The sequence below is a fragment of the Vicia villosa genome, linkage group LG7 (genome assembly GCF_029867415.1).
Source record: "Vicia villosa cultivar HV-30 ecotype Madison, WI linkage group LG7, Vvil1.0, whole genome shotgun sequence".
In the NCBI taxonomy this organism is placed as follows: domain Eukaryota; kingdom Viridiplantae; phylum Streptophyta; class Magnoliopsida; order Fabales; family Fabaceae; genus Vicia; species Vicia villosa.
Genome location: NC_081186.1, coordinates 23,037,087 through 23,060,868, shown reverse-complemented (window position 1 = coordinate 23,060,868; position 23,782 = coordinate 23,037,087). Strand labels below are relative to the sequence as shown.

The 23,782-nt window shown below is 28.4% G+C and overlaps 1 protein-coding gene and 1 long non-coding RNA gene across 3 annotated transcripts; one reads left to right on the top strand and one right to left on the bottom strand.

The window, feature by feature from the left end:
* Positions 1-1,304: 1,304 nt before the first annotated feature.
* On the top strand, positions 1,305-2,565 carry LOC131618764 (uncharacterized). Its single transcript, XM_058889926.1, has 3 exons — positions 1,305-1,321; positions 1,434-1,909; positions 2,150-2,565. The coding sequence occupies exons 1-3, from the start codon at positions 1,305-1,307 to the stop codon at positions 2,563-2,565; spliced, it is 909 nt and encodes a 302-aa protein (XP_058745909.1).
* Positions 2,566-7,438: 4,873 nt separating this feature from the next.
* On the bottom strand, positions 7,439-9,330 carry LOC131617027 (uncharacterized). Of its 2 annotated transcripts, XR_009288398.1 has the most exons (5): positions 9,185-9,330; positions 8,254-8,316; positions 8,145-8,186; positions 7,781-7,827; positions 7,439-7,696 (listed from the first exon to the last, which is right to left on the bottom strand). It is a non-coding gene; the product is annotated as an uncharacterized LOC131617027 (long non-coding RNA). The 2 variants fall into 2 exon arrangements; XR_009288397.1 differs by having other exon boundaries at positions 8,254-9,330.
* Positions 9,331-23,782: the final 14,452 nt, after the last annotated feature.

Genomic DNA, 23,782 nt, shown 5'->3' with positions numbered 1-23,782 from the left:
CCCTCTTCTTCTGCAACAATCTTCTTCCACGACCCAACAACAACTCACAAACCCCACACACTTTTAAATAATTTTTCTGAATTGGAGTTTTGATTTATTTAAAACGAGTTTTGATTATTAAATTTTAGTATAAATTTATTTGATTTTCAATTTTATCGCTATTTACGGGTTGTGGAGAAAAATTATGATACCCTGTACTGCAAATGACATATAAGTAACTCTACTCTTTTTTTCTTTCTAACATAGTATCAAAGATTTTGGTTAATTTAATAGGTTATTCATAATAGTAAAATTCTCTTTTAATTTTTTTGTTACGATTTATTTATTTTATTTAATTATTCGGTCTCGTCAATTTTTGGGTTACAAATTGTTTATCTAAAAATTCTTTTCACCGAATCATTAAATTTTAGAGATAAGGAGGATTTTGGTTCCTAGAACAAGTATTGAGAAAGTGAATGTTAAGCAACCGGAAGCCGAAGTAGAAGAAACACCCCCTAATGTGGCCAACGAGTTTAATCCAAATGAGATTGTGCGTGATCCAGGATGTAGGAAACAAATTCACGAGTATGCTCCCAGTATTCAAGACCAAGTGAGGAGGGCATATATATTGAAGGGTCCAACACAACCAGATTTAGCAAGATTTCCTCGTACTCAATTTGGGAAGTCTTCAAGAGCATTTTGTAAAGCTTGATATAAGAGATATACATGGATTAAATACAGTGAGTCAAAGGATGCAACTTATTGTTTCTATTGCTTTCTCTTTAAGCCTCCCGGGAGGGCCGAACACTTTGGTTATGAAGTCTTCAACAAAGACGGATTTAAAGATTGGAAGCATGCATCTAAAGGCTTTAAAGATCATATTGGTAGTCATGATAGTAAGCACAACTCATGTATGAAGCACTATGATGATTGTAATAATAAAAAAACAAAGTGTGACAAGTATCTTTGCTAGAGCAACTAGGGAATCAGAAGAATTGTATAAGATCCGTTTGACTTGTTCTTTAGATTGTACTAGATATCTCATAGCACAAGGCATTGCTTTCCGTGGCCATGATGAAAGATCTACTTCTCTAAACAAGGGAAATTTTAGAGAGATGGTGGATTGGGTAAAATCTAATGATGAAAAAGTAAGATATGCTTTTGATCATGGTCCAAAAAATTGCACAATAACTTTTGGTGACATTCAAAAGGAGCTTGCAACGTATTGAGCATATGAAGTTACCAAGGTAATTATGGAAGAGCTTGGTTATAGATAATTCTATGTGCTTATTGATGAGTCATGTGATATATCTGTCAAAGAACAAATGGCGGTGATGTTGAGGTTAGTACAATGAGTTTGTTATTGAAACTACTATAATTATTAACTTAAACTTTTAAATTTCATTCAAACATAACATAGATGAATACATTTGAATTTTTATTTATATTTCTAGGTTCTTGAATGACAAAGGGAAAGTTGTGGAACGATTTATTGCTCTACATCATGTCAAATATACTACATCTGAGGCAATAAAGGATGCTCTTTATGGTATTCTAGATCGTCACACGTTATCTATTTCAAGGATACGAGGGCAAGGATATGATGGGGCTTCAAATATGAGAGGTGAGTTCAATGGTTTACAAAGAAATATTCTAGATGAAAACCCTTATGCTTTCTATGTCCATTGTTATGTTCACCATTTGCAATTGGTGGTTGTGTCTGTTGCTAGTAATTGCTCATCTATTCATGATTTCTTTGAGTACATCTCCTTGATTGTAACCACAACAAGTGCATCTTGCAAAAGAAGTGATACTTTGAAGGAGGCACAACACCGAGAAATTTTGAATAGACTTGAGAGTGGTGAGATATCTCAAGGAAAGAGCTTGCACCAATCATCTAGTCTCGCTAGACCCGGAGATACTAGATGGGGTTCACATTATACTACCTTGATTCGTTTGGATCAGATGTGGTCCTCCGTGTTAGAGGTGCTTAGTATTGTTGATGAAGATGGACGTGGACCATCTCAAGCGGCGGGTTTGATAGAAAAAATGGAGAGCTTTAAATTTGCTTTCATTTTGAAGTTTATGTTAAAGTTGTTTGGTATCACAAATGAACTTTCAAAAATCTTGCAAACAAAAGATCTTAATATTGTGCTTGCTATGGAATTAGTTGATGATGTTAAAGTTCGGTTAGCTACATTAAGAGAGAGTGGTTGGGATGATTTATTTATTGATGTCCAAGAATTTTGTTTTGCTCAAAGTATTTCGGTGCCAAATATGGATGAAGAAATACCAATTCGGGGACGTTCAAGAAGAGAAGGGAGGATTGTCACTAATCTTCACCATTATCGTGCAGAGATTTTTTATGTTGCTATTGACAAAATATGTGTGGAGATGGATCGGCGGTTTTGTGAAGGAAGTAACGTTGTGTTGGATTGCTTCTCATGTCTTGACCCCAAGAACTCTTTTTCCAAGTTTGATGTTGATAAGCTTGCTGGTCTTGCTAATATTTATCATGTAGACTTTTCTGGTGATGACCGTGGAACAATAAGGGAGCAACTTGAGACACTTATGCACATCAAGTGAAAAGGCATGCTTCCTTTACTTCTTGCGAAGATGTTCAAAGTTTGGCTATGAAGATGGTTCAAACTGAGAAACATTTGGTATTTCCATTAGTCTACAAGCTCATTGAGTTGGCTTTGATATTGCCGGTGTCAACAGCATCCGTTGAAAGGGCTTTTATGAGCAATGAAGATTATCAAGTCTAATTTGCACAACAAGATCAACGATGTGTGGTTCAATGACTTGATGATATGTTACACCGAGCGGGAGATATTCAAGTCACTTAAAGATGTTGATATTATTCGAACATTCACCGCAAAAAAGTCTCGGAGAGGACATTTACCTCTTAATTTTATTTAGCACACTATTCGCAGGTTAGGTTTCATCTCTCTTATGTAGCACACTTTATAACTATTTATATATTGTCACATGTAAAGTTCAATTAAATTTTTTGCCCAGGCTACATAATATTCTTGGCTCCGCCACTGAATCTATGCATGTATGTGTTCTACTGGTTGGAGTCTATATTCATCCATATTTTGTTGTAGACCAGATTTTTATATAATCATGCTTTGGATTGATTTGGATTCATTCCTTACTAGAGTTGAGATCTTTGCCAAACTTTTACTCAAGGCACTTCCACCATCAACTACCATTGTTGGAAGAAGAAGTGTCACGCGATTGCTGCCATGTTTCCCATAATCATCCATATTTTATTGTAGACCAGATTTTTATATAATCCCCATAATTATTCATATTTTGTTGTAGATCATATTTTTATATAATCCCTATAATCACCCGTATATTTTATATGAATAAAAAATAGTTTACCTAAGTATATTAAATATAATTTTGATAACTCTCTATAATATAAGAAAAGAACACCCTTTTCTGATCCAAAAATAAGCAAGTGGCTTTCCTAACAATTCTCCCCATTTATTTCTTAAATATTTTATTAAACAGTTATTCCTCCATATTCTCATCTTCCACATTCTAAAACGGGAAAAAAAAATTATTCCTCCATATACTCATCTTCCACATTTCAAAACGGTTTTATAATTACTCTTTAACATTCTCATCTTCCACATTCCAAAACGGTTTTATAATTATTCTTTAACAGAAAAAAATATTACTTAAAATAAAAGAGAAAATAACCATTAAAACTCGAAATATTAGATTATAATAAAATATTATTATTGATACTAAATTTAAAACTTTAACGGGTCAATTCCATCCAAATACGAAATAATATAGTATGGATACACATGAGTACTTATATGGTACGCGTATATGGTACTGTATTAACACATTTATTTGAATATTGAATAATAACAAGAATACGTTTACTATTGATTTAAATATTTTTATAGATAATTCCAAAACAAAATTATTTATGTACAAGAATAATTATACGATTGATTCAAATATTTTTATATATGGAATAATATATGTGATTTGTAAATTGATTTTAATCAATTAATATTAACGGGAGCATGAAGTTAGTGATAAAAATATTGAATATTAACGGAAATATTAAATTACTGATCAAAATATTAAATACTAATGGGAAAGTTACTTATCAAAATATTGAATAACTAGTAGAAGACCCGTGCGTCCGCACGAGTAATTTATATCTTAATGTGAATAATATAGTACAAACGAAATGAGCACATATACCTTAATAGTTTTTAGGAATATACTTAGAAATGTTAATGTGAAAACATCATCTTTGAAAGTGAAATATTATAAATATCACTGATAATTATAAATATGTACAAATATTTTATTGAATAAAATAAAAAAGGTATTGTGGTGATTGTGGCCCGTAAAAATAGTGAGTTAAAGTAATAAAATTCAGAGGAGTTAGTAAAAGTTATATCGGGTCTAGTACCTAAGGATTTGCTAATCACCAACATGATAAATCCAATATGTCTAATATCTATAAATATTTATAAATATAACTAATATCTATAAATATTTATAAATATTTTGTTGGTTAAAATAGATAGATATATTGTGGTGTTAGTAACCCGTGAAAATAGTGAGTTTCAGTGAAGAAATTCGTAGAAATTGGTAAAATTTATAACTATCATTCTCATTATTTTCTTAGAATACAATAAATTGATATTTTTAGTGATATCACTCTCAATTGTTTCCTTAAAATTTAAAAATATCACTCTCATTATGTCCTTAAAATTTACAAACATCACTCTCAATTGTATTAAATTAAAAATAAAATACAAAAGTGGATTCATGACGAAGCAATTTTTTTTATCATCTACAAATAAAGATTTTATCGCTCAAATAAAAATAGTTGTTGATTAAAATAAGAAATTGATTAATTATTATTTTAAATAATAATAAATAAATATAATTACTTAAATATATTGTAAAACCAAAATTTTTTGAAAAAAAATGAAGAGATAAAATATTTAATTCATATGTAATGCTAATTTATGCACATAGTTATTAAAAAAAATTCGGTTATATATTATATTACAATTAAAAATACTCAAATCTCATCATTTTAGTATACTATACTATAGATGCCAATAATTATTTTAATTAAAGATAAGTTACAGAAGAATGTAAAAGCATCTATTCTAAATAATGGGCATGTTTATTTTGAAATAAATAGTAAAAATGATGGAAAGGAAAATAATTAAAATTAACTTTGATAAAAAATATATTTTACTAATCATATACAAAGTTAACATATATTAACTTTGAATTTAACAATTTATTATAATATACTAAATTAATTAATTTAGGTACCATTTTAATGTCCAAATGTAATTGTATGATATCAATTCACTATTTAAGTGGAGTTAGTAAAGGGTATTTATAAATATATATTGCAATACGATTAAAAACTTCCAAATCTAATTATTTCCATCAATTATTCTACAATAGATGTTGCAAGTTTTTTTTCTCATTAAAATGCATTAAACTGAATTAATAGCAAAATACTATAGCTGTCAATAATTTTTTTTCTTCATTAAAGTGCATGAATTAAATTACCAACAAAGTTTTTCAAGAAAATGAAAAAAAATTTCCTTCATTAACGGTAATGCTAACTTGTGTTCTAACTCCTGAGACACAAGTTAAATGTCCTAAGAGACAAGTTAAGAGTTAAATATATAAAATATTTAGAAATAAAATTGTTAAATTGTTAATTGGTAATAAAATATTTGGAAATGAACAAAGTTTTTCTTCATTAGGGATAATGCTAAATTGTTAATTTATTTTGTTTAACTTTTTTTTTTCAATTGGTAATAAAATCAATTTATTCAATTTTTTTAAAAAAATATTATTGATCTTAAATAGAAATTTATTATTATTGGGAAATCAAATCTAAAAAATTAATTTTTATGTAATTAAATATTTTCTGTGTATTATTTTGTACTTGTATTATTTATCTAAACATTTTAGTTTTATAAATAGATATGATCAGTCAATATTTAGTTTTTTTATTATATTTTATTAAATGTTCACGGTGAAACAATTATATTTTAAATTTTCAATGTTAATCTTTCAATATTTTAATATTAATTAAAAATACAAAATAATATTATATACTTAAAATTGTTCAAATCAACTATATAAATAAATGATTATTTAGTTTATTATATATTATAATAAGTAATTTAGATAACATATTCACGAGATTTTGTGGTTAATAAACTCTTTAAATTATTTATATCTACAAATAATAAGTTTATATAAATAATAGGTGGAAGATTTAAATAAATTATTGTCAATTGATGGGTTGACAATTTAATTTAAAGTAATACTTTTATACTTATGGAAAGAAATAAATAGGTGTAGCAGACTTGAAGAGTCATTGGATAAATAAATAAATAGGAACATAGCGGTTATATTTATGAAAAGAAATAAATTTGCATTAAAAAATAGTATGATTAGCTGTCTTAAGAAAATTGACAGGACTGCACATAGATAGGGATGGCAATGGGCATGGATTGGGCAGGGTACTATAGTACCCGTCCCCATACCCGCAGTTTAAAAAAATCTCCGTATCCGAGCCCAAACCCGCGTGGGCATCAATATTCATGCCCGTACCCTGTGGGTACCTCAATGCCCATACCCGTACCCGTTTATCCGCATTTATAGTAAAATTAAATCGTTTAATTACAAAATATCATATAATTTAAGTCTTTTTAACAATATTAAAAAAATTATGTATGTTATTGTTGAGTTAAGAAACAAATAAACACTTTTACTAAAATGTGTAATGATTTAATAGCGATATATTTTTAAAAAAATTTAGAATCATGCATTTTTATATAATAATATAAATGACATTTTAGAAATATGTAGTGTGGGTATGGGGCGGGTTGGGTAGTAAGGTACCCATGCCCGCACCCATACCCACATATTTTAATGGGTAATTACCCGTGCCCGTGCCCATAGCCATTTTTATGGGTATTTACCCTACCCGATATGGGGTTTTTTGTGGGTACCCACTGGGGATGGGCCAAATTGCCATCCCTACACATAGATATCAATGAATAGCAGTATGGTTGAAGCAAGATAAATGTAAGACTTGTAAATAAAGCTGCAGTAGTATAAGATCTGTTCCAACTATCATAGATATAGTAGTCAATTCCAATGTATTACAGATTCTTGATATTTGTGATATAGTACCATACAACACCTCTAGGAATAATAATAATAATAATAATAGTCAATACAATAAACCCAACCCATATCAATATCATTCTAACACCAGCAAACCAATAAATAAATAATAATAATATTAGCAATCAGTACCAATAAATTCATATCAATACCATTATAACAAAAAAAAAATAATAGCAATGAACAATAATCAGTAGCAATAAACTGATATCAGTGCCATTACAACACCATTAAAGAATTAAAGAAAAAAAGTAGTAGTAAAGAAATTATTAATAATATGACAACAACATAATTTCATGGATCACTTACACTTGACCAGAATTTCATACCAAGCAAGTAAATAGATTGTCAATACATATAGATCAAACTGATGCATACCCTAACAACTATACAGTCTAGATATTAATTCACTGTTTCATAACAACTATTAATCTTCTTAACCAAACACTTATTCCTTGAGTCCCTCTATTATATCAGACAACTCATCTCTATTTCTCTGCAGATTAAGACATTTGGTTAATAATCTTAGATATAACTAAGATGAACATATAAACAAATATTACTAAAATTAAGTACTCACTTTGAACAGCAAATATCGGTAAGTAAACCATAATGAATATCCAAGCCCTACAATTTCAAATAGTTTCAAAATCTGGTATAAGAATTAACCAAAAAAGGTTAGTATTATATGTGCAAACTGGTGTGTAAAAACAAATCTGGCTATAAGAAATAGTCTAGATAAATTGATCACTCATGCAACAGTGTAATATAATTCATTGTATATTAGGTTTGCAAATAGAATATGGAAATCAAGCAAATATAAAATGTAAAGTGCTAATGGAACCAGTTGACAAAGAATATGCAGTGCTTTATAAGGAGTTGTCATATATTTGCCCTTATATATAAAGATAGTTATTTTTAAGAGACTATATGCAATTCAAAACCTCTGTGAGAACTGCCTTCACCATTAAGTTCCTTGTAAGAATCTGCATAACCAAAAGATTGAATAATAATAAGACAATGCAGTAAACCAAATCTGAAAGATCTACATACCAGGCTTAATAACTTCTCCAGGATTTGACTTAATCAAGAGTTGTTGAACTGAGTCAGGGAAAACTGAAAACCACATAAAGCTTCAGTGTGAGACAAAGTGTGCTTTACAATAAGATCTTCACCCCCTTCTTTTGATCTTGGGATGGTCATTCTGTTGAAGTACAACACTAACAATCTGTTTCATTTGGCAAAATCTTATACCACTAACAATCTTGTTCATTTCCTTAAAGTAACCATAAGAAAAGCGGAAAACTACAAAGTTCACTATAAATCTAAACTTTCTAATGGTGAAATAACAAAGAAAACTATAAGAAAATGTAATCAGTAGTTTACAAAAGGTAACTTTGACATTTTGCATCAATAACCTTAAAAATATAACAACAAAATCAGAAAAGCATAGTACAGAGGACATGAAGAATGGAACTTTCAAATACATACAATCTAAAAATCAGAACATTAAAACTAATGGTGAAACAACAAAATCAGAACATTAAAAATCAGAACTTTAACATTATTCATCAAAAAGCATAAGCCCATAACAACAAAAATCCCAGATTTATGAAACTTTAAAAATTTTCTAATGCTGAAACAAAAAAAAACACTATAACTAAGAACATATGTACTTTAAAAATCTTAACTTGTTAATCAAAAGACTTAAAAAATGAACTTAAAATCCCAGATTCACTGGAATGATGAACTAACCTACCCTAATGCTATTAATCCTAAAAACTAACCTACCATAGTGCTAATAATCCTTAATTGTTTCCTGTAAGATAGATCTCAGTTCACTAATTTGCAAATTGATCATAAACAATCACACAAACAGTTGAACAAAACCGGATCGAGAAAGAATTATAAAAATCAATCGGTTATATTTTTCCCCATTAAATAGTAAGATCTAATAATCTAATAATAAGTAGTGAAAAATTACCGGAGAGAACAATTAGAGAGACCCGTGATACTTTGGTCCAAGTCTCACATCAACTGCAAAGCTTATAGGTTTGTCAAACCTTGCTGAACCCACATCACCATCATCATACCCAGGCAACTCATTTCCAGAAAACCTCTTGAAAACACTTTCTGCAACAAAAGAAAAAGAATTAAAAAATAGAAATAACCAAAAACCCTAAAAAAATCAAAACTTTATATCAGTGTTTCAGTGTTTTCGTTGTGCTCTGACTGAAAGAGAAGAAGAAGAACATAAAGGTGAAATATTATTTTAGTGTTTTCATTGAAGATGAACAACAAAAAGCAATTAGTTGTCATGAAGTTGAATTTGATGTTGAAATACGGAAAACGATAACAAACCAACTAAAACTTTCAAGCTTTGATAACAAAAAGTAATGAGTTAGAGGAAGATGCCTGAAGCTGATGCAGAAGGAACTTGAAGAAGGTGATGAAAGCAGCGGCTGTGCTAGGGTTTTCGGAGAAAAGAAAGAAGAGAGCGTCCATTGAAAAGAGAAAAGAATGAGTTATGTTGGAGGAAAAAAAGTATATTTTAATTCTGACCAATGAGAATTGAACACTTGGGGAATCAAAGGATAAAGTGAAGAGTTATTTTGTTAATTACGAAAATGTCTAATTAGTAGTGTAATTTATTTTTATGAGAAGGGTATTCTAGGTAGTTTGGTCAATCTAATAATAATGGGTAGATAGTAGATAACGGAAACATAAATTTACTAATAACGGGAACATGAAGTTATTGATAAAAATATTGAATATTAATAGAATCATGAAGTTAGTTATCAAAATATTAATATTAGCGGAAACATGAAGTTACTAATCAAAATATTGAATATTAACTAGAACACGAAGTTACTGATAAAAATATTGAATATTAACCGGAACATGAAGTTACTAACCAAAATATTAATATTAACGGGAACATAAAATTACTGATCAAAATATTGAATAATAACGGGAACATGAAGTTAGAGATCAAAATATTAAATATTAACAAAAACATGAATTTACTGATCAAAATATTGTATATTAACGAAAACATGAAGTTATTGATCAAACTATTGAATATTAACCAAAACGTGGAGTTATTAATTCAAATATTGAATATTAACGGGAATTGCATGTTGAAAGTAAATGCGACTAAGTGTATTGCGTTGGACAATCGACATTGTGTTGTGTATTTTTTTTATGCAGGTTACATTTTGTTCTACTTTTGGTAAAACAGTAATATTTTAAGCCAAATAATTGATCTTTCCAATTTTTATTTCATATTAATAAAATAACACTTAATTATTCTTTTATTTAAAAACAATAATTTTTTAATCCAATAAACGTATCCGACCGGTACCTAGGGATGGCAAAATGGGTCAGGCCTGTCGGGGCGGCCCGTTTGACCCACCATTTTGGGCGGACTGGGCTGAGGTTTTCGGCTCGGTACCTTAAGTTGGCCCGTCCCGCCTAACCCGCTTAAAAAACCGGGCCGAGGCGGGACAGGGCGGGTTTTGCCCGCGGATTTTTTGTTAAAAAAATTATTTTTTATTTAGAATTAAAACAACTTTAACTATAAAAATAACACTCTTCTCTTAGAATTATATTGATTGAATTGTATTCTAAATTATTATACATACAAAATTGAATTATAATTGAAACGTTCTTTCTATAACTTTCTAATACATGTGTTGATCGGAAAAGCTTGAAATAAAAGAACAGTTGTATAACATGCATAATTATTAAGTTGTTAATACATTAGTTCACATGTTTTATGTAGAAATAGATGTTGATTTTAAGAAAAGGAGGGATTTGATGAGTGACAAATTTTGGATTTAACTATTAAGGAATCAGTTAATATAAAAGTTTATATGAAGTAATTAGTGAGAAGTTAGGTGTTGATATTTTATGCAGTACTATTTTATGCACCGTGATGTATTATGCGGTGTAATTGTTATCACTGTCTATTTTATGTAAATTCTTAATTGAGTTTTTTTGTAGTTAGTTTTTAAATAGGATTAAAGTGATATGTATTATTTATTTATTTTGATACGCTTTTTTATTGTGGTTGAGTTTATTTCGTTATATTTTTTTTTTGTTATAATTGATTTTTATTTGTTTTATTTTTTAAACTGTTTGGACTTAAGATATGTTGAAGTTCTATTGTGCGTTTTTTAAAAATATATTTTATCAACCTTTTTTGGTTATAATTATTAATAAAAATTGACGGGCTAGCCCGCCAACTCGTTAGTAAACGGGGCGGACATGACTTTTGAGTTCGGACACCTAAGTAGACTCATCCCACCCCACCCCGCTTTTGAACAGACTTATATGGGGCGGGCCTAAACGTGGCGGGCTGCCCGCTTTACCACCCCTACCGGTACATGTGCGAACTCAAAGGTATCCCGCTAGTTAGATAAAAAAAACAATAATAAAATGACATTTTTTTTATATCTACTTTTAATATAATAAAGTAGAATACATATGAAATCTTATCATTATCCCTCTAATCACCAATTTGAGGGTGATAATCGGGGACATAACGGTAATTGCATCTCCTTTATTATTTTGATTAATAAATTATATTCCTTAATCATTGGGTAACCTTTCAGTAACCCTTTTATATTTTTCCATCATTACTAACGTGTAAAACTTTCTTGGAATTGTGCAAAATTCCTTGGAATACAGCAAAACAACCTCCATGCTTCTCCTCTTAGATTTCTGAGAAACCCTTCAATTTTCTCTCCTTAATCTACCATCATTACTACCGTTTGGAAAATATCAATTTGCAGCATGCTTTATCACAAACCTCCTTGGAACTGTACAAAACTATTTCCATTCATCCCCCTCTTAGAATTCTACAAAACTCTTCAAATTATACTCTCATTAATCTATATATTATGGCATCTGATTTCGTCCCACTTCCAAATTTTTTTCAACCATTCCTTCATTACAGTAATGTTGTTGTTCGTCTTCACTGTTTTCCCTCGATTTTTTTTCCATGTTTTCCTTTCTATCTGCAATTCATACCAATGGATCTTGGTCTTCTTAAATTCGCAGCATGGTTGCATAACAAAATTCCCCTTTAATCACCACCCATCATTTATGCATACGATTGAACCATTTAGGTTTTAGAGGATTTGTGTTTATTAACCTAATGTAAACTGTTTCTTAACTTTTAGGTATTTTTTCATATGCTTCAATTGGATGGTGATGACTGATTCATTGTCTTTTTTTTCCGATCTGTATAGAGGAAGCGTTGGTCTGGATGTTGTCAAAATTGTGGCTTCAATACCGTTCCAAAGATTGAAACTGGTGGTTGTTTTATTTCGGTTGGGTTCATAACATCATTATAAGTGGTGATGTAAGAGCAAAAACTAATTAGGTTTTTCTCCAGCTTATTAATTCACCAAAGTTTTATAAGAGATTTATGATTTGGTCTCTATTGTGTCACTTCCTAAATTTTAAATTTAATGTTGATTTATTTTAATCTTTGATAAAATATTGACTGCATTTGTTGCATCAAAAGCAAGATGTTAATCTCTTAGAATACATTAGTCTGGATATATGACTTTATTTTTCTACCTGCTAATGTCTTAGAATACATATACATTCAATTTCATGAGGTAAAATTGATGGTCACCTCTGAACTTTTCTCTAAAAATTACAGGAGGAGCTGCTCCAATTTAGTTTCATGTATATGAAGGATAAAAACTTTTTGAGTGATTGTTGAATTAGTTTCTTTAAATTATTAATGTTATTGACAAAATATATCAACTGCGTTGCCATGTGTATGTGATTCTCTGATAGCATTCTTTTCATGTTGACAAAGGTGTATTTCTATGAAACGGTGTCACTAAAATTGTTTAAAATATAGTAACAAAAAGTTTAATTTTTATTTTATTATTTTAAAATTGAGTTAAGATTGACTTAAATTACTAAAGTTATTTAAAATATAATAACGAAAAGTTAAGTTTCTGTTTCATTATTTTATAACGGAAAATTGAGTTAAGATAGCAATAAATTATAATTGATTCTGACGACAATAAAAAATGTATAGAGCGGGATTTGAAATTTGCAGCAATAACAATCTATACAGATTCAAAATTCTAATAGAAATTTAAATATAAAATATGTATAACAGATTTATAACCTAATAAAAATAAAAATATAAAATAATTATAAAATATTGGACGGGAGAGATTTATACTTCTACAATCAATATAAGAAAACGAATGTCATCTTATTACATTTTAATAAAGATCAAATCAATAGATTAACTAGATTTTGAGGTTATACATATTTAATGAGGCCAATTACAATTGATACACGTGAAAAAATTATTAGTAAAAAAAAATTATGTTGAACTATTCCACTTCCAATGCATTTTTGGCGGCTCTCCATCACGTTTCATGTGCATAAACCAATTTCAATGCCATTTTGCAATCATTCTCTTGGAAACATTCACAACCCTTCAAATTATTATTATCTTTATTTTTTATTTATTATGGTTATATTGTGATAGGAAGGCTAAATATATTTAAGTTAATATGTTTTTAACACAACTCTCTTAATTACAAAACAACAAAAATTTGAGACCATGGTATAATCAAATCCATCATCATCGATAATAATAATAATAACTAATAAATTATAAAACAATATTTGAAATTTGACATAAAAACTTAATACTATATATATACAAATTAAAATCTAAACTTTTAATAATTGTAATTATAATATTTATTTAAGGAAAGAAAATATATTTATTTTTAACTATGACATTTACTATTATAATAACCTATGATACTCACAAAAAATGAGAGCATTTATAATAAATCTATTAATTGATTGCTGTAATAAATCAATTCATGCCCTATATGATTTCTCACATATATTATATGTCAAGACTCAATTAATTACCATCATTATTAACTTTTATTCTAATCACGCACGACTCACACCAAATGCAATTCTTAATATTAAACCCTTGATAATATATGGAACAATTCATCTGAAATCATATCAATTTTATAAGGAAAGTTTTATTGTCTAATATAATCATTTAATTATTTTATTTATTTTTTGTCATAATCAATGTTGTCTTTTAATATTTTTTATTTGAAGTTATACTAATTAAATTGAATGTGTTAAACAAAATAATAGATTGATTTTATATACATTTATCCACATGCTGAAAAATTAAATGACCCAATAGAGGTAGGTATTAGCTGTAGGTGATAATAATTGAATTTAGATGATAATAATTCATTTTATAGGTACAAAGTTTTTCAATATCTAAAAGCAATCATTATGCTTAATTAATCATAAAAAAAGAAGAAGTAGAATTCAAACATAATATCAATAAATATAACTCTCTACCTTCCATAAAATACAAATAAAATAAATAATATCTTGACATAATTCAAACTCAAATGGAGGAATCAGAAAAGTATGAAATAATTAAAAATAAACGTACAAAAAAGATTTTATATAGAATTAAAAATTAAATGCATACAAACATATTCTCATATTTTCAATGCCTTCATTACCTAAACATGCACCTAAACATGCACTATTATAAGGTTGACATTAATTTTAATATCCATAAAAAAATAGTTGATATTAATTTTAATTTTAATTTATTCCTTTAATATTCATAAAAATATCAAATATTTCGTACAAACAGAAAGTTGGTATTGACCCTTTTTTTCTATAAAAATTAATTCAATCAATTATATGTAATTTTTTAAATAATTTTTTAAATAATTTTTTAAAACAAAAATATCATATATTTGATAAAAATAATATATGATATTATGACATGATACAACGAAAAATAAAATTGACTTGAAAAAATGTTAGCATTTTTATATTAAAATATTAGTATTTCTTTTATTAAAATGTTAGCATTTATACTAAAATATGATACAAATATTTGTTAATACAAAAAAAAAAAAACGAGTGACAAAAAAATTTCTTATGAAACACACAAATTTATTCTTCTTCTTTATATTTAAAACAATAATTTAATATATCAATTATAAATCTTATTCAATATATTATAACACTGTCATTTAATTTTACGGTATACATTTAAAATATTAATTAATTAATTTGTAACATCCCTAATTGTCTAAGCATAAGTGTATATATTATAAGTTGTTAAGGGAAGATTGCTTGGAATCAAAGAAGTTAGTTGAAATTGGACCAAATGGTAAACTTGTAGTTTACACATAGTTAAAGGGCAAGGTGGTCAATTCCACTTGAATAAATGTAGTAAGGGGTTGTTTGGTAGAATAACTTGGTATCATTCATTTGTTACAAAAAAATCAGAATTGTGAGAGAGAAGTAGAGAGGAAACGTGAATGGGAAGGAGAGGGAGGAAGAGTTCATCTTGCTTGATCAAGTGGGTTGCATGTGTGAATCCTTGAAGAATCTTCATCATCCAAGTGAAGCAAGCTACCATAAAAGTGGATTGCTACTAATAGATTAAGGGACCATCAATATTCATCTCCATCTATACTTCAAGAGAGTTAGGGTTTGTGAACTAAGAAGCTTGAATGGGTGTTCTAAGAAATTGATGAAGGGTGCAAAAATTCGGATTTCATGACCAGCCTCTACTAAACAGGTGATAACTTTTTCTCTGTAACTCGTATCGATGCGAATCTTGATTTTTTGGAATCTACACAAAATTCCCTTAATTTTAGACACTAATTTTGTTAGCTGGATGTTTGTTATGAGGTTGGAATGTGTGTTTAGAGTTGGGGGTCTGAAGCTGAATTATGCAGAAAATCTGCGTGCGAATTATCGGGCTTTGGAGCAGCACAAGCGATCGGAAGCAGAATTAGAACATCTTATCAGGTGAGTTCCATTAGTTAGGAACTTGGGGTAGGATTTGGGAACTTTGCATGATTAAGGGTTTAGACTGTTATTAATGTCTTGCATGATGATTTAATCGGTCAAACATCTGTTCTTTTGATGCAATTGTATGATATGAAATGTTGAAATAGGATGGGGTTCGAATTTGGATTGTTGGGGAACCTATGGATGAGTTAGAACTCTTTTGGAACTGGTTTTATGCAAGAAAAATGTGATTTTTGCTTCTGGTTCAGTAAGCAATCGATTGCAGGGGTCAAGCAATCGATTGCACTGTGAAAAATTGACATTCTGCGCTTCTGGTTCAGTGAGCAATCGATTGCACACCAGTGCAAATCGATTGCACCTGACAGGAAATCACCCCTTTACTGTTTCGACCATAACTGGAGTTTCGTAATTCGGAATTGGGCGCCGTCGGATGCATTGGAAAGCTATCTGAAAGGGCTACAAGATGCTTAAGCTTACACAACATTGTCATACTTTTAAGTACTAATTAAATCCATGTGAATATTCTTGTATCGCGGTTACTAAACGATAGTGCTTGGATAATCGTATTGTTAATCATTCTAAATGCCTTGGTGCATAAATGTTCCTTCAACTGGGTTATGGGGATCATGGAATGAGTGGTAATGAAAATCAAAGTTATCCACATACACCAAGATGTTGAGGTCTTATAGCTTGTGAAGCTAAGCATGTGAACCAAGAGGCGAGGAGGTCTTACAATTTGTGTAACTTATGTACGTCGATTAACAAAATATGGATATGGTAAGGTGAACCTTAGGATACCTAAACCAAGAGATATGAATGGATGTTAACCTGATATTCCTTTTCCTATCAAGCGACTACTTTCGAAAATCCTACAATCTAATGGTGTAGTAAGTATGAGACGAGGGGTTAGAGAACAGACATAAGGATAGTAACTGCGAGTAGGCATGTTACATATATGTTGGCTATTTCTTGTGAAGTATTTCCAAGGATGCCCCTGTGCCACATATATTGCAGGCATTCCTCGAGTGTGTGATCTCAGGAATGGGCCGTGCTCCGTAGTTCAGGAGCTATTCTTCGGGGATGAACTCCCGGAGATGTGGGCCACACCTTCTCCTTTTGTCATCTCCTTGAGGGTGAATTTCTATGTGAGATTCGGGCCCTGGGATATTGGAGGAGTTGAATCGTGTGATGCGATTCAATGTCGATTCCATGGTTCTCTATAGTTATATGAGTTACTTACCATGTAGATTAAAAAGGTATGTTTTGGGGTCTTGTTTCGAGGGCAGATAGGCAGGTAAACCCGGAAGACCAGACCTTGAGGGTAGCTCCCGACAGAAGGTTGGCAGGTAAACCCGGAAGACCTATTCTGGAGGAAACATGTACCAAATATCCGAACATGTGATATGTTCTCAGAATATCTAATCGGATGGTCAGTGGACATTCAATCGTGGTGCTACGAGTTGACATGCTTTCCTGTACTGGATAGTGAGGAAACTTTAGGATTTGAGATGGATCTGTAGTTTATGTATGTACCCTGTAGAGCTGAGAGAACCCATAAGATAGGGGAACTCTCTGAGATTTAGTAATCTCACCCCATGCATCTTATTATTTTTTCAGGTACCGTGCAAGATCGAGTTTTGCTAGATGCTTGGATCAAGAGATTTTGACCGGATGCCTTGAAGACTGTGCCTGATCTTTTCTTCCGCTGTGTATTATTATCATTGTGTAGACATATCAATTGTATCCATCTTCGAGATGATTTTGAAATGTATACATCTTATTTTATTATTCCTGACTTTTGTATGTACTCAGTACCAGTTATTAGTATTCTGCTAATATGATTCTAGACACATTTTGGTAGGGTATTACATAATTCAATTTTATTTTAGTTTTTCAAATTTGTTTTTGACTTAGAACAAAATGTATAGGAATAAAATGTAAAACATATTTAATTTTAAAATTTATTTCACATGAATGTTATTGAATACCAATTAATATAATCATTTGATTTCTAACCAATAAATATATTTGATCACTTATTTGTCTACATTATTAATCTTCTTTTATATGTATTCTACTTAAGATACACACGCCGTAAAGAAACATATGAGATGTCTAATAATAATTATGAAATTATTTCTTATAGCAATCAAACTAATTAATTGTATTTTCATAATAAAAACAATTAATAGCTATATTAAACTAATAAGGAATCAATTATCACCATAATTATATTCTTATACTAATTAATACTAATTAAACTATTTTCCACACCTTAATTGTAATTTTTATCTTAACTATTTTCATAATTACTTTCATTTATTTTATTTTTATTTTTAGTCCTATATTATATTTTTTTCTTCAGTTTTCATTGTCTTTATATCTTCCATAACATAGAAAATAGAGGAATAAAATTAAACAATATGAATAATTTTTCAAATGATAATTTTAATCATTAAAGTTTCTAATCGAATATAATTATTATTACAGTTTTGAAAATATTGTTAACAGATTTCATTTTTTTCTTATTTTCATAAGTCTTATTGTGAAAAAGATTAATCAAAATGATAATATGATACTATTTAAAGATTAATAAATAAAATAAATCTATTAAATATATTAACCATTTTTTAAATAAATATATTTAATGCAATCTACTTTTAATACAATAAAGTAAGTATACTATCAATTTTACTTAATTATCATAATTAAAACAATTTAATAATCTTTTTTTAGTACCTAAATGTGATTTTGCGTTAAAAATTTATTAATTAAAAATTAATTCTATAATAATTATTATTAATGACAGACTAATTAATAGTACAAATAAATTCAAATAAGTGATTGAGATAAATAAGGAAAATGTAAGAATATCTCTTCGGGATGTGAAAAAAATTAGGCATTAATAGAGGTGCTAAGTATTGGGTTTTAATATATTAAAGATTCTCACACAAAATTCATAAATGAATGGAGAGTTTATATATTTCGATTCTATGAATCACTTCCATTTCACACAAAATCGAGATTGAATTATAATTGAAACGTTCTTTCTATAACTTTCTAATACATGTGTTGATCGGAAAAGCTTGAAATAAAAGAACAGTTGTATAACATGCATAATTATTAAGTTGTTAATACATTAGTTCACATGTTTTATGTAGAAATAGATGTTGATTTTAAGAAAAGGAGGGATTTGATGAGTGACAAATTTTGGATTTAACTATTAAGGAATCAGTTAATATAAAAGTTTATATGAAGTAATTAGTGAGAAGTTAGGTGTTGATATTTTATGCAGTACTATTTTATGCACCGTGATGTATTATGCGGTGTAATTGTTATCACTGTCTATTTTATGTAAATTCTTAATTGAGTTTTTTTGTAGTTAGTTTTTAAATAGGATTAAAGTGATATGTATTATTTATTTATTTTGATACGCTTTTTTATTGTGGTTGAGTTTATTTCGTTATATTTTTTTTTTGTTATAATTGATTTTTATTTGTTTTATTTTTTAAACTGTTTGGACTTAAGATATGTTGAAGTTCTATTGTGCGTTTTTTAAAAATATATTTTATCAACCTTTTTTGGTTATAATTATTAATAAAAATTGACGGGCTAGCCCGCCAACTCGTTAGTAAACGGGGCGGACATGACTTTTGAGTTCGGACACCTAAGTAGACTCATCCCACCCCACCCCGCTTTTGAACAGACATATATGGGGCGGGCCTAAACGTGGCGGGCTGCCCGCTTTACCACCCCTACCGGTACATGTGCGAACTCAAAGGTATCCCGCTAGTTAGATAAAAAAAACAATAATAAAATGACATTTTTTTTATATCTACTTTTAATATAATAAAGTAGAATACATATGAAATCTTATCATTATCCCTCTAATCACCAATTTGAGGGTGATAATCGGGGACATAACGGTAATTGCATCTCCTTTATTATTTTGATTAATAAATTATATTCCTTAATCATTGGGTAACCTTTCAGTAACCCTTTTATATTTTTCCATCATTACTAACGTGTAAAACTTTCTTGGAATTGTGCAAAATTCCTTGGAATACAGCAAAACAACCTCCATGCTTCTCCTCTTAGATTTCTGAGAAACCCTTCAATTTTCTCTCCTTAATCTACCATCATTACTACCGTTTGGAAAATATCAATTTGCAGCATGCTTTATCACAAACCTCCTTGGAACTGTACAAAACTATTTCCATTCATCCCCCTCTTAGAATTCTACAAAACTCTTCAAATTATACTCTCATTAATCTATATATTATGGCATCTGATTTCGTCCCACTTCCAAATTTTTTTCAACCATTCCTTCATTACAGTAATGTTGTTGTTCGTCTTCACTGTTTTCCCTCGATTTTTTTTCCATGTTTTCCTTTCTATCTGCAATTCATACCAATGGATCTTGGTCTTCTTAAATTCGCAGCATGGTTGCATAACAAAATTCCCCTTTAATCACCACCCATCATTTATGCATACGATTGAACCATTTAGGTTTTAGAGGATTTGTGTTTATTAACCTAATGTAAACTGTTTCTTAACTTTTAGGTATTTTTTCATATGCTTCAATTGGATGGTGATGACTGATTCATTGTCTTTTTTTTCCGATCTGTACAGAGGAAGCGTTGGTCTGGATGTTGTCAAAATTGTGGCTTCAATACCGTTCCAAAGATTGAAACTGGTGGTTGTTTTATTTCGGTTGGGTTCATAACATCATTATAAGTGGTGATGTAAGAGCAAAAACTAATTAGGTTTTTCTCCAGCTTATTAATTCACCAAAGTTTTATAAGAGATTTATGATTTGGTCTCTATTGTGTCACTTCCTAAATTTTAAATTTAATGTTGATTTATTTTAATCTTTGATAAAATATTGACTGCATTTGTTGCATCAAAAGCAAGATGTTAATCTCTTAGAATACATTAGTCTGGATATATGACTTTATTTTTCTACCTGCTAATGTCTTAGAATACATATACATTCAATTTCATGAGGTAAAATTGATGGTCACCTCTGAACTTTTCTCTAAAAATTACAGGAGGAGCTGCTCCAATTTAGTTTCATGTATATGAAGGATAAAAACTTTTTGAGTGATTGTTGAATTAGTTTCTTTAAATTATTAATGTTATTGACAAAATATATCAACTGCGTTGCCATGTGTATGTGATTCTCTGATAGCATTCTTTTCATGTTGACAAAGGTGTATTTCTATGAAACGGTGTCACTAAAATTGTTTAAAATATAGTAACAAAAAGTTTAATTTTTATTTTATTATTTTAAAATTGAGTTAAGATTGACTTAAATTACTAAAGTTATTTAAAATATAATAACGAAAAGTTAAGTTTCTGTTTCATTATTTTATAACGGAAAATTGAGTTAAGATAGCAATAAATTATAATTGATTCTGACGACAATAAAAAATGTATAGAGCGGGATTTGAAATTTGCAGCAATAACAATCTATACAGATTCAAAATTCTAATAGAAATTTAAATATAAAATATGTATAACAGATTTATAACCTAATAAAAATAAAAATATAAAATAATTATAAAATATTGGACGGGAGAGATTTATACTTCTACAATCAATATAAGAAAACGAATGTCATCTTATTACATTTTAATAAAGATCAAATCAATAGATTAACTAGATTTTGAGGTTATACATATTTAATGAGGCCAATTACAATTGATACACGTGAAAAAATTATTAGTAAAAAAAAATTATGTTGAACTATTCCACTTCCAATGCATTTTTGGCGGCTCTCCATCACGTTTCATGTGCATAAACCAATTTCAATGCCATTTTGCAATCATTCTCTTGGAAACATTCACAACCCTTCAAATTATTATTATCTTTATTTTTTATTTATTATGGTTATATTGTGATAGGAAGGCTAAATATATTTAAGTTAATATGTTTTTAACACAACTCTCTTAATTACAAAACAACAAAAATTTGAGACCATGGTATAATCAAATCCATCATCATCGATAATAATAATAATAACTAATAAATTATAAAACAATATTTGAAATTTGACATAAAAACTTAATACTATATATATACAAATTAAAATCTAAACTTTTAATAATTGTAATTATAATATTTATTTAAGGAAAGAAAATATATTTATTTTTAACTATGACATTTACTATTATAATAACCTATGATACTCACAAAAAATGAGAGCATTTATAATAAATCTATTAATTGATTGCTGTAATAAATCAATTCATGCCCTATATGATTTCTCACATATATTATATGTCAAGACTCAATTAATTACCATCATTATTAACTTTTATTCTAATCACGCACGACTCACACCAAATGCAATTCTTAATATTAAACCCTTGATAATATATGGAACAATTCATCTGAAATCATATCAATTTTATAAGGAAAGTTTTATTGTCTAATATAATCATTTAATTATTTTATTTATTTTTTGTCATAATCAATGTTGTCTTTTAATATTTTTTATTTGAAGTTATACTAATTAAATTGAATGTGTTAAACAAAATAATAGATTGATTTTATATACATTTATCCACATGCTGAAAAATTAAATGACCCAATAGAGGTAGTTATTAGCTGTAGGTGATAATAATTGAATTTAGGTGATAATAATTCATTTTATAGGTACAAAGTTTTTCAATATCTAAAAGCAATCATTATGCTTAATTAATCATAAAAAAAGAAGAAGTAGAATTCAAACATAATATCAATAAATATAACTCTCTACCTTCCATAAAATACAAATAAAATAAATAATATCTTGACATAATTCAAACTCAAATGGAGGAATCAGAAAAGTATGAAATAATTAAAAATAAAGGTACAAAAAAGATTTTATATAGAATTAAAAATTAAATGCATACAAACATATTCTCATATTTTCAATGCCTTCATTACCTAAACATGCACCTAAACATGCACTATTATAAGGTTGACATTAATTTTAATATCCATAAAAAAATAGTTGATATTAATTTTAATTTTAATTTATTCCTTTAATATTCATAAAAATATCAAATATTTCGTACAAACAGAAAGTTGGTATTGACCCTTTTTTTCTATAAAAATTAATTCAATCAATTATATGTAATTTTTTAAATAATTTTTTAAATAATTTTTTAAAACAAAAATATCATATATTTGATAAAAATAATATATGATATTATGACATGATACAACGAAAAATAAAATTGACTTGAAAAAATGTTAGCATTTTTATATTAAAATATTAGTATTTTTTTTATTAAAATGTTAGCATTTATACTAAAATATGATACAAATATTTGTTAATACAAAAAAAAAAAAACGAGTGACAAAAAAATTTCTTATGAAACACACAAATTTATTCTTCTTCTTTATATTTAAAACAATAATTTAATATATCAATTATAAATCTTATTCAATATATTATAACACTGTCATTTAATTTTACGGTATACATTTAAAATATTAATTAATTAATTTGTAACATCCCTAATTGTCTAAGCATAAGTGTATATATTATAAGTTGTTAAGGGAAGATTGCTTGGAATCAAAGAAGTTAGTTGAAATTGGACCAAATGGCAAACTTGTAGTTTACACATAGTTAAAGGGCAAGGTGGTCAATTCCACTTGAATAAATGTAGTAAGGGGTTGTTTGGTAGAATAACTTGGTATCATTCATTTGTTACAAAAA